This window comes from Antennarius striatus, chromosome 22 (assembly GCF_040054535.1).
Source record: "Antennarius striatus isolate MH-2024 chromosome 22, ASM4005453v1, whole genome shotgun sequence".
NCBI lineage: Eukaryota > Metazoa > Chordata > Actinopteri > Lophiiformes > Antennariidae > Antennarius > Antennarius striatus.
In genome coordinates this window covers 7,156,460-7,172,142 of record NC_090797.1, presented here as the reverse complement: position 1 = coordinate 7,172,142, position 15,683 = coordinate 7,156,460, and the positions used below count along the sequence as shown (strand labels likewise).

General features: G+C 41.8%; 1 protein-coding gene across 10 annotated transcripts in view; it reads left to right on the top strand.

Moving 5' to 3' along the window:
* magi2a (membrane associated guanylate kinase, WW and PDZ domain containing 2a) overlaps window positions 1-15,683 on the top strand; it is a 177,758-nt gene that overhangs the window by 151,822 nt on the left and 10,253 nt on the right. For 3 of the 10 annotated variants that reach the window (XM_068306558.1, XM_068306553.1, XM_068306559.1), the window contains 9 exons: window positions 1,736-1,767; window positions 4,463-4,673; window positions 7,655-7,746; window positions 8,066-8,258; window positions 10,274-10,531; window positions 11,016-11,201; window positions 12,938-13,175; window positions 13,960-14,182; window positions 14,950-15,102. In XM_068306558.1, the coding sequence (XP_068162659.1) occupies window positions 1,736-1,767; window positions 4,463-4,673; window positions 7,655-7,746; window positions 8,066-8,258; window positions 10,274-10,531; window positions 11,016-11,201; window positions 12,938-13,175; window positions 13,960-14,182; window positions 14,950-15,102 (1,586 nt within the window). Of the gene's footprint in view, window positions 1-1,735; window positions 1,768-4,462; window positions 4,674-7,654; window positions 7,771-8,065; window positions 8,259-10,243; window positions 10,532-11,015; window positions 11,202-12,937; window positions 13,176-13,959; window positions 14,183-14,949; window positions 15,103-15,683 lie in introns of all 10 variants that reach the window. The other 7 variants (XM_068306556.1, XM_068306552.1, XM_068306554.1 and 4 more) reach the window with 5 other exon arrangements.

Below are 15,683 nucleotides of genomic sequence, written 5' to 3'. Positions count from 1 at the left end.
AAAATCCATTCAGTGAATTTCCCAGCTGTTCCTGCATTCTTTGTCATTTGTGTTCTGAGCTTCAAAGATCCAACTCCTTCTTCCTGCTGTTGTTTTTTAACGATTTTCTCTGTATCCCAGGTATGGATGGTGTAAATGTCTTTATCTGAAAATAATTTCCCCAAACAGACATAAAGGTTTCTTCCTACATGTCAAAATGACCCTGTTCCTTCCATCGGCTTGTCCAGTTGTCCATTAAAATGTGCAGCGGCTCTTTTCTGCTGGGAATAATCAAGTCGAAGTGTATGAAAACACTTGTTTGTCATCAATGATCAAATAATCAGTTTTCAGGAACTGAACACACCTGACGGGCTCAAGCTAGATTTAGTGACTTCTGAATGAGTGAGACATCCTTCCGTCTCTGCTGGAATTATTATAGCCTTGTATGCATCATTCAGGAGAGACACTTATAGAATGACAGAGCGCTGGTTAGTGAGGAATCAAAGTGCAAGAGTGACACCAAAGAATTCATGTAACTTCATGCAAAGAAGCTGACAGCTCCGGTTAACGTTTGGTCTGAAGGCTTTCAGCACCATGAACAGCTCCTCTTCCTCCCTCGGTCTCAACTTTCCTCCACGGTTCTCACTGTGACTCCACCCTGAAGATTTAATTCATGTTCTGGGATGCTAGACATTCTTGAATCGGACTTAAAATTGTCTTCCTTGCTTTGCACTGATAAAACATCCACATTTGCTTTGAGGGTGAAATCGGCCTGGAGTTTTAGATGGGCTCTTCCGATATCTTTCTATTTTCTTATTGTGAAGAGATTTCTTTGTCATCTTTTCTTGTCATCGTTCTGCTCGCACAGCAGCCATACAAATCTCTTTGTAGCTTGATTGAAATCTCACAGTCACCAATAAATAGTCACTGAACCAGAGGTGTGAGGATGTTGAAGGAGCACTGCTGAGTACACGTTCGATTTCTGGGTGTTTGACCACAGCATCACGTCCTAATATCTGCTGCCATCGTCCTATTTGGTTTTTGTTTCTCTCTTTGTGCAAGATGGATTCCCTGTTATGCTTCAACAGTTCTGCAAACGGCAAAAAATGTCATACCTTTTTTAAAGGTCAAAACATAATGAGTGGCAAAGTAAAATCTCTGCCCTTGTCTTTCTTTACTGAAATACTGTTTTTGTAGTTTTTAATATAGCTGATCTAAATATTTTTGGGGGAGTGGGAGTGTTGTGGGGTTGTCGTTTTTTGCTCAGGGTCAAACAGCAGATGGTGTCAGTAGCCGCCCCTCATATAACGAACCCAAATGCATGAAAGAAGAAAGATCCTGTGGTTCTAATTGTCTATGACAGATCTAAAAGACAGTATGTCATGCAGTATGTAATTTAGTATTTGCAGCAGATTTGTGCTGCTCCCTAGTGGCCAAAAAGTCAGTCAATGTGGCTAAAATTCAACATTTATTTTCATTCATCGACCCACATTCATTCAGAATGAAGACATCCCCATTAGCTTCGAGTCTTTCTATAGTTTTATTTTTATGTCTGCCTTTCAAAGTTGCCTCATTAAAAAAAAAAATCTTCAATGTCTTCATGTTTTTATCTTGTTTGAGCCTTTGTCATTGTCATTTTTCCTTTATTCAACTTTCACAGCACAAATTCAGTTTTGCATTTCATGATTTCTTTCTACCATTTTTTTTTTGTTTTGTTTTTCAGTCTGAATCATTTTTTGTTCTCTCAACATTTCAGGTCACTATTCACCCTGGAAGACCCCTAAGCAGGTAAAATGCATCAGCCTCCAACACCCCTGTTCCTGCTTGTCTGACATCAATAAGCTGTAGATTTTCACTTCAGTCCCAGTAGCTGTAACTCACCTCCTGTTTCTGCCAATGACTCTTGATTTATACACTTTCATAATAGCTCTAATTACTTTGCAATCCTTCCTTCTCCTACTAACTCTGATTATTCACAATATGTTCTTCACTTTTACAACACCTTATTACTTTGTCTGTCTTTATATCCTAGCGTAGCAGAAAGGTTAAGCAGCCCACTTATAACATTATGAGTCTCTTCATCGTGCAGGTCAGCTAATTCACAGGCTGTCTCAGTGCCATCAGAGATATCTACACTCAGGGCATTTGAATTATATTACGGCTGTAGAGCTGCTGAGTTTCTCGGCATGGCTCAGAGGCATTTTCATCCACTCTATGTGGACTTTCTCTCTTCGCTAAATTCGCTTCTTGGTCAGTTATCGTTCACAAACTTTTTTTTCCCCAGCTTTCACAACCATAAATACTCAAGTATCATCAAGCCCTGCGCAAAAATTCCTCTACCAAGCATTGTCTCAAATCAAATCCACTTTTTGGGTTCACATCTTGGCAGAAGAGAGTTTCTGCCCTGTTATTCATTGTTTCTCTTTGTGAGACTGTGTGTGTAATCCATTTCATGCTTCAGCGTCTTCCTGGCGTTGCTCAGGCCAGTTCCTGACCTCGGCCCTCGTCGTCATCATTCCTGGATCACATCCAGCATAGCAGAAAATCGTGAATTGAAAATTGCACTGCTTTTTAAAGGCTTTTGTCTGCGTCATCATCATTATTTCTGCTCTCTCTCGATCGAATCAATCTCCCTGAATAAATGGGATTCTGAGCAGAAGCTTTAAACATCACAAACGACGAACAAAGCTTTAAGAGCCCGTCTCTCTTTTGTCGTCTGTACATATCTTCCTCTTCACACCCTAGTCTTCATTTTTTTGGCCGCCCCGCCCCAACCGGTTCATGTCCTACAAAATCCCCCCCCATACACACACACACACACACAAACACTAGAGTTCAGTTTCAGTTTAATTGGTTTCATTGTGACAGGAAGTTTTGTGCAGCTCCGGGAATAAAATATGAAGTAATTTGACTAATAAGAGAAGAACAGGGAGTCGTCTAATTGTCATGTGAACCAACACTTGGAGGACGGCTCAGCCTGCTAGGTAACGGCTACTTAATGTGAAGGATTCTTCCTACACTATAATGCTGTCTTGTAATGACGACCTGCCTGCAGTGTCCTCAACCCATCTGACCAACTTGATTACAGCCCAAACGTACTTGCCTCAGTCTTAATCAAACACAGAGAGACTGAAAGAGTCGTCTAATCCGAGCTTTAACAAGGTCCCCAGCCTCGGCGGGCCGCCCTGTATGGATGCGTTTCACATCAGTAGCGGCACGAGTGACTCCACAAAGAGTGGAAACACTTTTTGATTCCATCCCTGAGCTTCTCATGAAGCTGATATTTATTCAGGGTACATCTTGAACCAGACACCCTGTAATTCTCCGCCTAAAACCAATGCCGTATGTAGCCAGTCTCATTTTCAAGAAGAGTGTCATTCCCCCTCACTTGACATTTCAACATGTCATCTTGGCTATCTGCTTAGTAACGTGCTGCGACTCCAACGGCCTTGCTTATCTGACACATCAAGGCTGACAGACGGACAGACGGGTGTTGTCAAAACTGCCGGCGTCGCATCAAACACTCGACATCACTTCTCCAACTGTTTTTTTTTTTTTTCGATGGAACATATGCATCATGTTCAAATAAAATATACATGAATATATTTGTATCATCTGCAAAGGAGGAGCAGATACTCTGGCTACTATATCATGTAAAAGTGAGCATCAACATTTTCATAATTAGAAGCCAGATAATCTTTCCAACTTTCACAATAGAATATTTGTGCCATGTACGTTTTCCGCTCTACTCACACGTGATGCTAACAACAGATTATAAAGTGAAGCTGGGATTGTTCTGCATGTATGGCTACTAACCTCACTAACTGTCCAGCTCCTGTATGTATTCTCTAATCCCCTCTGAACTAATGTCCAATCAGATCTTAGGATCAAAATGTGTGTCAAGTCTGGGATTTTTCTACATTTTGAAACATTAAGCCTCTTAATCCTTCAGGCTTCATGTTAAAATTAATAGGATACAATAAAGTTTTAAGGTAGTTTTAAATGACATGAGTAAATAATACTGCGCTGTAATACTGGGACTGACTATACCTGTTTTGCAACACAAGATCAAACCTTCTCCTTAACATCCATCTTCTCCATCAGCTAGTGATGTGTTCAGCTAACTAGTTAATACATTGTAGCCCTAGCATTAGCAAGAAAAGCTCATTAAAGCTGTTCAAAGAAGGCAGGAGCAGTTGAGAATATTTTGAGAATGAGTATCTGATTCTGTCGGAAATATTAGTCCCACCCTTTCAAAAATGAATCCAAATACAATTTAATGATCTTCTACCATTGTCAGCAATAGCTGCTTAAGTTTTGAGCGAGAACTGAAGGCTTGACAGGAGCCGTAAGTCAGGGAGTAGCTGACAGTCAAAATTCATTGTAGTGAACACTGCATCGCTTGCTGTCTTGGTTATCGAACTGAAATTGGAGTGTAGAGTAGTAGTGAAATATTGACCCGTCATACCGCTGTGCTTTGCAGGTATTGGAGCCGTGGGAGTCCCAGCAGGGCCAGAGCAGCCCTGCTCAGACCAGCCTCTCAGCTCCTGTTATCCCACACAACATCCCAGCATTCCCAACCCACCACCTCCACAGGGCCTCAGTCCCAGACTCAGCCTCCGAGGCCTTGGTCCTGGCTAAACCAGACCCCTTTGACCTTTATGAGAAGTCCAGGGCTATCTATGAGAGTAGGCGTAAGTACCAGCGCTGTACCTGCAGGTGTAGTGTGCAGGTGATGGACTCCTGATTGGAAGCAGATTAATGGAGCTTCGTTGCTCTTTGTCAGTCTTTTACACACTTCAATTTTATTTTATTTCGCTCTTGCACAGAAACTTCAAAAAGTTTTTTTCAGTTCACCTGGTGGAGAATTTGCAAAAACAGCTTTACCCTCTCATTAGAAGTTTGCAGATTCTCTTATTTAGCATATGTAGCTGCTAATTCTTCACAGTATTGCACTTGATCTTTGCTCATTAGATGCACTCCCAAACACGCACAAAGAAAACCTGCCATTAGCTTCTCTTTTTATCGAATTGATGCATCTTTCCATCTAGATGCTGACATTCTGTGAGCTAACATCATAAACAAAGATAAACATTCACACAGCAGATTATCTTCTCTGGACATAAAGCTTTGAGGCCAGGAATATTACTGCCCTCTTATGCTTTGAAATAGCATTTTATTCTTGTTTTGGTATCATGACGATGTGTCATAAATCTAACGCCCCAGGCAGCAGAAAGAAACTAGAATTGTAGTGAAGTTGTAGTAAAGATATTAAAAACAGTGAAACAGCTCTTATATTAATCAATTTAGTTGGATCATCTGTAGATTTTATTTGAAATCTTGAGGCTCCGAATAATGTAATTTCGAGGACATCTCCAAACTGGACTAAATACTGACAAAAAAATGTATTTCTTGCAATAAAATTAGTATTGAAATAATATAAGTACTGGGTCTATTAATATTTTGATCTAACATACCAAATCCCCAGATGCCAAGACAAATGAGGGTATCCAGTTTACATATAGATGTAACATGTATAAAAAGCATCTTTTCTGAAATATTCATTTGTAAGTTTTTAGAACTTGAAGTTAAAAGAAATCCAGAAATTATAGATTAAAATATGAACATGCATGACCTCAGATGTCTTGCTACTGTGTTTACATTTTAGCGTAATATAAATGTTTTACATGATAGTTGGAGTGTCTTGGTTTCTGTCAGGCGTCTGTTACTGATGCCAGTTCTTTACTGATAGGGCTGGTCTTCCTCCTATGTGAGGCACCTCACATGGTGGTTTGCACTGTTGCCTCACAGCAAGAAAGTCATGAGTTCGAACCCTAGCATTCCCAACATGGGCTGTTCTGTGCTCAGGACTAATTCTCCACTCTAACCTCATAATTTTGTTATAAAGTTTGTATTATGACAAATAGAGCTTCTTCTTGTCTTTCTTCTCTTCAGCTGTGGGGTATCAGTCTAACATCCACTCTTCTTGTCGGTGAATGTCAGGGGTGGGGTCTCTCATGGCGTAGACAGATCTCTCTTGCTGGTGTGAATGAGGCAGGTTCTTGACCTTGTTGGCGGAGTGGGACCCCCAGGCTATTGGCATGAACCAATATTAATGCTTTGTGAGCCTTAAAAGGTCGATGTCAGTACTTATGTAATGAGTTGGGTTAAAGTGTTGCACTCCTTAAAATATATTCTTTATCCTCTTGTGGTCGAGGCAGATATTCAATTTTCAGTGAAACTCTTTTTTTTTGTGTATTTTAGAGATGAGTAAATAAAACCTAAATAATCTGCAGGATGAGGTGGAACCTTATGCAAAAGGCAGCACAAGAGAGAGCTTGAAACGGTGTCACAACGGTCTTTCTTAGTGTGACGTCAGTTCCTCTTTCATTTTTTAGTTCAGCAGTTGATCCTGTGATTATTGAACAAATGACTGTATTCATCCAAATCAAAGGTCTCCAAAATAGAAGCAAGCAGGAAGCGTGATGTCTTGAATTTTCTTTTTCTTTAATTTCCTGAACCACCTGTGTCACAATTAAACATTATTGGAACTGGAATCCTGAAGGTGCTCTGCATAAAGGGAAATTTAAAAATGAACAAGTATTGAGTGATCTGTGTGCAATGCTCTGGTTGACGGCTCCCCGCTGCCAGTTAATTGTTAATTGATCTTGATGTATGATTATTTTGTCGATGTAATATTCACAAGTGTTCACCAGCAAATTCCCAATCTTTGAGTGCAATGTGGTTTCTATGGTAACATCATTTCTTTTGTCGGTAGTCATGATTTCCTTTCTCCCATCATTCCTGCTGAGCCTCAGCAGAGCACACGTTGTGATTTTTTTTTTAAAAGTTTGAATTGTAATCAATTTTTCCCCCACAGCTTCTTGTCTACAGTTGAGTTCATTTTTCCACTTTGGAGATCATGGTGTTGTGTGAAGCCTGTGATTACAGATCAGTGCTTATGTCCCACCTCACACTGTAAATAAGAGATGGGTATATTACACGCTGTAAGCACTTCCTGACTTTTATAGATGATGCTGGAATTCCGCTGTGGCATTAATGCTGAGATGGGGCCTTTCTGCCTTCGTCTATACTTTATTGGGGGCTGTGTTTTTGCTGGAATATTCTCTGTTGATGTGTACACTTGTTGGCCCCTGTGTATGTACAATATTTGAACATGTGTTATTTATGACTGCTTCCCGCATCATGTTCTAGAACCTATTCTGTAGAGTCTTCAGGTAAAAACCTTCTCTGTAGGGACACAGTGGGAAAAGTTCATGGCTTTAAAGGAATAGTTCCCCCAAATATAAAGTCAAGATTGATTTGAAATATACCCCAGTTCTTAACGATAACGTCTTCACTGTAGCCTTTAGATTCATTTGTCTGAGGCTTGTGCATTAAATGTGTTTGTGTATGTGTGAGCAGAACCTAGTCTTTCCAGACACTCTCCATTTCAGCATCTCCACCGGACTAAGGGCGTTCTTATTATAGAGGCTATAGTTAAAAGATGTGGGACACACCCCCTATAGGAAGTCACTTTGTTTCTGTTTGTGTTCCAATTTTCAAAATGGTCAGAAATCCTTTGAGATATAAAAAACCAATTCTCTCCTTATTTTGCATCTGTGCTGGTATGAGTCTGTCTGAATAGTTGTTGTTTGTGTTGGTGTCGCTTCAGGAGCAGAGTACCAGGATATCGAGGTGCACCTGTGCAGGCAGAAGTCCGGCTTCGGATTCCGGGTGCTGGGCGGGGATGAGGCTGGGCAGCCTGTGAGTCCGGAGACGCGTGAGAAGGCTCGTATGGCGATGGGCGTTGAACCCTGTCATTTTCTCCTTTCTAACCCACTACACAAACACACTGTGTACACCTAACCCTGACCTTTGAACCCTGAGAGAATGCTGGCTCTGGCTGCTTTGGTGTTATTTGTTATCTGTAAAAAAATATTTTATTCACACGATTGAGCTATTTTAGTATCGGTATAACAACCACCATAACACCCACTGCATGTGACAGTCACGCATATGAAGCCAAAGTTTGGTTTTTTTTGGTCCCCTACTTCCTGCATGTAACAGTTTGCATTTCAAACAGATCTTAATCGGTGCGATCATCGAGAAGAGTCCGGCAGACCTGGATGGACGCTTACGGCCCGGGGATGAGCTGCTCTTTGTGGACGGGATCCCGGTGGTGGGGAAGCCGCACAGATACGTCATCGACTTAATGCACGGAGCAGCTCGGAACGGCCAGGTGAATCTGGTCATCAGGCGGAGGATACAGGCACCAGGTGAGGAACGAATCCCCTTTACCTAACAACTAACGTGTCCTTCTACCTGTGTCTGTGTATCCAGTTCTGTTGGGTCCAGAAACAATTTTAAAAATGTCATGGAGTCGCACTTTGTCTCAGGGTGACTTCTTACTTCATTTTGATGAACGAACATCCACTAGTTTATTTCAAGATGAGCTATAACCTAAGAGTCCTAAGTCCTCCTGAAAATAGTCCATAACAAATGCTCTGCTTGTGGTGGGTGAAAATATTCCAGAAGCCAAGGTTGGATTCGCATTTTTGTTTTTTTTTAGTCAACAAAGTTGTTTGTACCTTAAATTGCAGGATTTACTTTTAAGGTTGGCTAAAGGTCATTTCAGTAAATACACCCAGAAAAAATGTGTTTGTGAACCGCTGATCATAACCGACCAGTGGGATTTATGCACACAGATATGGATTTCAAGGATTTATCCACTGTTGACTGTCATGGTAAAAACTGATGAACACAAAGCCTTTCGATGACACTGTTTGATACTGCTGTGATATATTGATAAGAACCACAACCAGATTAGAGAAGTCAAAATATTGTGAAAGGTCTTTTCACGAGCAATCTGTTGAGAGAAAAATGTCGGCAGTCTTATCTTTTTTGAATCGCTTGCTTGTTCACAGTTAAAACACATGTTTAATCCTGCAGAGAACAGCTTGAAGGTCCAGGTTTACAAAATTAAATAATCCCACAGGCAAAGTGAAGCGAGCCACATTCTCCTACTCTTCTTTTTCCTCTTATGCCACTGCAATTCATTCCCCGTAATGATTCAGGGGAAAAGCATTTAATCAGCATTTAATTAATTAGTCGGAAAACTGAACTTCCAATCTCTGATTAATCACGCTGAAGCCTCCCCCTCCAAAAAAAAAAAAAGGAACAAATGAAAACCACACAGCAGCTGGTTGTTTCTCTACGCGATGATACTCTCTCCCCATTAGTCAGGTTTTCTCACCTTTAAGCCTGAACCCTGGGACGAATCGCCCTCATGTGAACTCCAGCCTCCCTTTTTCATCATTATCGTGTCCCCACACACGATCGCAAACACACATACACACACTTTTCTCACCAATCTACTTCATCCCAATCCATTCTGCCATCCCTATCAATTTCGTGTCACAACAGCCCTCTGTCTGACTCATGCTTTGCCTCATCTGCAGCCCTGACTCCATCCCAATTGTCTGACTCCCACATGACTCTTTTCAAAGTGTCTGGTCTCTGCTCTCACCTCATGCCACTAATTTTGCACAATTCATTCTGTTTTTCTGTCTACAATTCTCCACACAAACATAAGTGCATGTTCACTCATTGGTGGATGGGAGTACTGCATGTGGGTTTGTGTTTTTATTACAGGGACAAGTGTTGCTGTGACTAGATATCAGTAAGATGAATTTAAAGTTTCGATCCCCAGCTCTTTAACTCTAGAAAACCACATGCACTGATTCCCAGTGAACCATCAAAACAAGATGGGTTTTGATCCCTGAGCATGTCAGAATGGATGCACACTAGAAAGTTATAGGTGTAAAAAAAAATGTTTCCCCTCTGGTTGGATTGACAACATGCTGCATTTTAATGTGTTTTTGCCACATTGCATCTTAGTTTTGGTTTTTGATTTGCCGTCTCATGTTTTCTTCGTGATCCGACTACGTCTTCTTGCGTTTTAAGGGGGAGAAATAAAACTGCACTCGTGCCTGTGAAATTGGTTTTGCACTTTTCAGAATTACATGAAGATTTTTCAGAACCAATTATGTAGCACAGTGGTTATTTCTTCAGTCGAACAACTGCAGAGAAGGAGTGTCAGGAACCTTAAATTGCCTCAATCAATAATTAAAATGTAGCGATTGACTGGCTGCATTTTAACTTCTACAAATGCTGCTTGTGTTTTTCCACCAATAAGATGTTTGCAGACTAGTCTTTAATCTGAACATTCTGAATACTTTGTTCCGCTGCTATCTGTGTGAAGGTCTGCTCAGCCCTTTTCCTCGCCTGACAGGTGAGTCCTGTCCAGAGAATGGCCGCAGCCCAGGCTCCGTCTCCACGCAGCACAGCTCCCCTCGTAGCGACTTCACATACGGCAACAGTACCGTCCCTCCCCAGCCGCCCAACGCCAGTCTGGGCAACGCCACTTCAGACAGAACGTCGACCCCCAACACACAACCCAGCGACGTCAGTATTAGTCGGAAGGACAGCGAAGGCTTCGGATTCGTTATAATCAGCTCGCTCAATCGCCCCGAGGTGGCCACCTCCAACAGTGAGTGCCGTCATTGATTGTGATGTTTTAGTCAAGTGCATGGTTGTGCATCATCAGTCATCCTCTACTCTGCATAGTAAAGTGCTAAACCTAGCATGAAAGCTCTCACATACACAAACCATCAGGTTGACTCAACGTGATGTCAAGGTAAGTGTCAAACTTAAGTTTAAGAAGAGGTTACGGCTCAATGCAAAGTGAAGTGCCTCTCATTCCGTCTCCTCAATTATACATGCCCTCCCACGGTATGTCAGTCACACACCACTCCGCTACGCCGCCGTTAGCATCGGTGCATCGCCCACACGCGTTCAAAAAACACTGGATGTCTTGCATAAGCGTTGGGTGAGTAGCAAAATAAGAGAGAGACAGACATATTCAGTCAGTCAGTGGAGCGGCGTTTGAGCAAAGACGAGTGAAACCATCCAATGTGCTGCTGCCAATCAAGTCCTCACCTGTCGTGTTTGAACCCCACCCCACCCCACAACAGCTGTGCCCCATAAAATTGGCCGCATCATCGAGGGCAGCCCGGCCGACCGCTGCGGGAAGCTGAAGGTGGGAGACAGGATACTGGCAGTGAACGGCCAGTCCATCGTCAACATGCCGCACGCCGACATTGTGAAACTCATCAAGGACGCAGGCCTCAGTGTCACCCTGAGGATCATTCCACAGGAAGGTAAGGGGGACACGTGAACGGCCAGCACGTGGCTGTGATAGATGTGGGGACGGAAGGGGTAATACTTTTTTAGAAGACAATGATTTATGACAGTAATTGATTTGGATCCATTTAAACAAAAGTTGTAATATGAGTTTTAGGAAATGTGATTCATTTTAGATATACTGTCACTTGTCAAATTCATGACTTGTGTTTCTCGGGTGTGCAAAATCTCTCCACTCCGTAATACCTCCTGCATGAATATTCTTGAACAAAGCTGCAATCTGTCATTTTGCTCACAATAACAGAACAAAAAATGAAGGTATTACTGAGAAATGAAAATGTAGTTTCCTTTTTTCTCTTCTGTAATTCTGCAAGATATCAATCCCGATGACTCTTTAAAAGGAAGAAAGACTGATTTAATGACTAACACTGAGAACTGGGTTCCACTTTGCAGTGAAACATGGACATGAATACTAGCTTTGTATCATTGAATCGTGATCCAATCCAATCCAAACTTTATTTGTTGAGCACTTTACCACAACCGCAGTCGACCAAAGTGCTGTACAGGCGAATGAATAAAAAAGAACATGTGATGTTTAGGGTTTACCAGATTGAAAGTGAATAATCAAGAGAGAGAGAGAGAGCTTCAGCTGTTTTCTATTTTGGTTGTATTTTGTGTGGTTTGATACCGGCAGACATTATTTTCTAACATTTGATGACATGTACAAATGGAAAAACCGCGTGGAGGAAAACAAATATAAACATGTCACAATTTATCTAAAAGTCTTTAAAAAATCCAGTTGTATGAGACAATAAGCGCATTCCACATATTTATTGAACCGTAAAGTAGTTGGGTATGAATTATATTTTTAACATAATGATATATTTAATGGCAGTGTTACACGGGTCACTGGTGGTGATGCTACTACATTGAGTTATCACCTGAATCTGAAGCTCCTTTCTGTGTAATGGAGCTTTATATTGAGTTACAGCTCATCGTTTAACCATTCAGCCAATACACTTTTACTCTTTTGGTTCACTGGCACTTCTCTCATGCCATCGTTTCCATCCACAGCAGGCATCCGTTGTTTTTTTTAGAGAAAGTGCTCCAAAAACCCACCTACATGAAATGCTCAGCACCAGACATCAAACATGCAGAGTTTGTCTGTAGCAGGTGAACACAGTGGAGAATTTTTGGCAGCTTAAGAGCCGAGATCTCCCTTAGGAGCTGGGAGGAGACCGAAAACGGAGTCACAGGATAGTAAACACACTTGACATAGATTCACCAGGTGACCCTGAAACACCTCGCTGAAGCTGTTGGGTGTTAAAAAAGCAACAATTTCGTATCAATCTGAAATGGTAAACATGTTCTCAATCTGTTTCAGTTCTGATGTGTTGCATATTTTAAAGCAGCTGTTATCAGTGTAAAAACTGAGAGACAAATTTAACCAACAGCTGGTGAACATAGCAGAATATTAAGCAGCTTAAGAGACAGATATTTTCACAGGAGCTGATGGAGACCGAAACAGAGATAAAAAGCCAGAAAATATTGGGCTTACGCTGCCGGGGGGGACAGAAACGTGACTCAGAACGAATGCTTTATGTACAGGAAACATGTTCACCAGCGACACGTTAACTTCACCTCACAACTCCTGCAGGTTTAGGCATCAGAAAAGATTCACTTTGTTGAATAAAGCTTTTTGTGATGAGATTTGTCTCACACTCTGTCCTGGTTATTTTTTTCTGTATCCCAGAGATCAGTAATCCCCCTTCAGCCCCCAGCTCGGAGAAGCAGAGCCCCATGGCCCAGCAGCACAGCCCAAAGATCCAACCCAACTCTGCCGCCGCGCAACCTGACCCGGCAGCGCCCGAACCCAGCCCCCCCACCAGCCAGCCCAACCCTCCCGTTAGCCAACCAAACGCCGTGCCCCACCAGAGCCCCGTGACCCAGCTGCCCACCCCTCCAGCACAGACCTACACCCACGAGAGCAGGTAGGACATCAGCGTTCCAGAGCATGACGGGTTCATCCTGAGGCGGGGGGAAACAAATCTTAATGAGTTGTTAGTGTTTAAATTTACAGCTGCCTTGAATTTTCTGATGCACTGAAGCATTTCATAGAAGATTCTTCTGTCTCTGGGGCAAAACAATTTCTCTCTGGGAAGCAGGTATGAGTGAAATAATCCCAACTCCACATCTCCATTCCTTGGGGGTTTTTTTAAACTCTTATTTCTTCCCTTTTTATCCACATTTTCTTCCCTTCTCTCTCACAGACATTCCTTTTTTCATACACAACTTTACCCATCATCTCCTATCTTTCTTTCTTGTGTAACATCACTTAGTCTTATGGACTGCTAAATTATTTACATAAATTTCGTCTTTATAGAGCTCTGTTGAATATTTTACCAAGAATTAGAAGGAGCCAGAATCTACAATGTCATTTCCTCTCCCTGTGCTCTCCAGAGGATCTAAATGCCTTTTGTTCGCTGCATCATCAGCGCCTGAGATAACCTGTTTTTATTATCAACATTTCATGTGATGTGTGAGGAAGCCGCTTTAATTTCCTCGCTGAAGTCTTGTTTAATAGTTGTCAATGCAAATCGAATTAGTCATCAGTTTCAGTACCTGCTGACTCAGCGGTTTGTCCAAAAGCATCATTTTCACAGTGTGCTGTCCACCAAAACAACGAAATGAGTATAATAGCAGGTCCAAATGTTAAACTGATGGCGAATTAAATGCTTTCTGCAATTTCTGCCTTCATTCTCATCGGTCTGTTAGTTACAGGTCAGAGGTGAAGGCGAGGCAGGACGTCAAACCTGACATCAGACAGCCGCCGTTCACAGATTACCGACAGCCGCCGGTCGACTACCGGCACCCTCCTGTGGCCGACTACAGGCAGCCGCCCACATTGGACTACAGACATCCACCGCTACTGGACTATAGACAGCTCACCGACCCCAGGCAGTTCAGCATCCCAGAATATCGAATGCCACCAGTACAAGTAAGGACTGTTTGTTAACCAAAGCAAATAAACTCCATTACCACGTTTTATTTTAAAGTAATATTTTAAGCTTTGCAGCAAGATCCAAGCCGTATCTTGTTGTCAGATGCCAACTGCAACTCACATTCAAATACCAAAAGGTTTAAAGTCTACCATTTAAGAGTGACAGAATGTTTTTGTTTCACACAGATTTCTTCAAAGATATTTGATTTAGAATCTTCACTTAATTCATTTTCTTTATATAATTTATTAACTTGCCTGTATTGCATATCATTTACGCAAACCAGATATGTTATTCTGTTTTGGTTTTTTTACAAATTTACTTCACTTCTAAATTAACCTGACACTGTCTGCTTAAAAGGAAAATTCTATTTCCAAACCTGAGGTCAAGAACCTCACTTAGAAATGAAATATAAAACTGTGTACTTAAAACGATATCTAGACAAAGTTTACTTTGCATCTTTTTTCTCTTTGCTTGTGTTTGTGGTGATAAATCCAAGCAGACAAAGTGCACAGCTGGCAAAAACTTCTGGATACTTTACTTAATTAAAATGTTTATCTCTTGAGCAGGTCCCTTGTGTACCCTTTCATACCTACCATGATATTATTTGAGGGGTGTATATTTATATAGTATTATTTCCTGTCTTTTGTTTACCTCGCCTTTGCCCCAGTCTTTTCTTTGCTGAGTCTTGAGGCTATTTTCTGCTACAGTGGCCCATTTTCTCCTCAGATAACACTGAATCTAATCTGATATGTGCTTCTCTCAGCTCGCACAGGACTTTGACTTCTTCACGGTGGAGCTGGAGAAAAGTGTGAAAGGCTTCGGTTTCAGCATTCGCGGTGGACGGGAGTACAAGATGGACCTGTTTGTCCTCCGGCTGGCGGAGGACGGACCAGCCATCCGCAACGGCAGGATGAGGGTAGGTTTTGATGATGCCATTCCCTTCAAGAAAGCCTCTCTGCACTCTTTTAAAGGTTAATCTGCTCGCTATCGTTCTGGATTACACGGCAGATGCTCGCTGTAATTGCGTGATGTTATCAAAGCGGCAACAGCAACTTTTCAGAGCTGGTTAAGAAACAAAGTGTGGAAATAATTCTGTGATGGTTTGACATTGTGAGCCTGAGAGTTTTTTTTTACAGTCGTCTCCTCCCAAATTTCATGAAATTCATATCCTGTCTGTTTTTAGTCACATTTAGTAAGATTAAGACAGATAAAACATTTAAGTGGGCCAAATTAGACTTTAATGTTTGAGTAGTTACATAGCGCTCCCTTTGGCTCTGGCTGCTGCTCTACTCTTCACGCATTTCCTACATTTATAAAGATGCAATAAATAATGTTATGGAATTGTTGACTTCGACGACTGTTGAGTAAGTGCCTCCTCATTGGCTTCATGTGCTTTGCTGCTAGCAGCGTGAATTGCAGCTTTCAGTGTTTGGCAATCCAGAATTAATCCTACAACCAGCACGTCTTCCTCCATCTCCTCCTCGCTCCTTCTCTTTT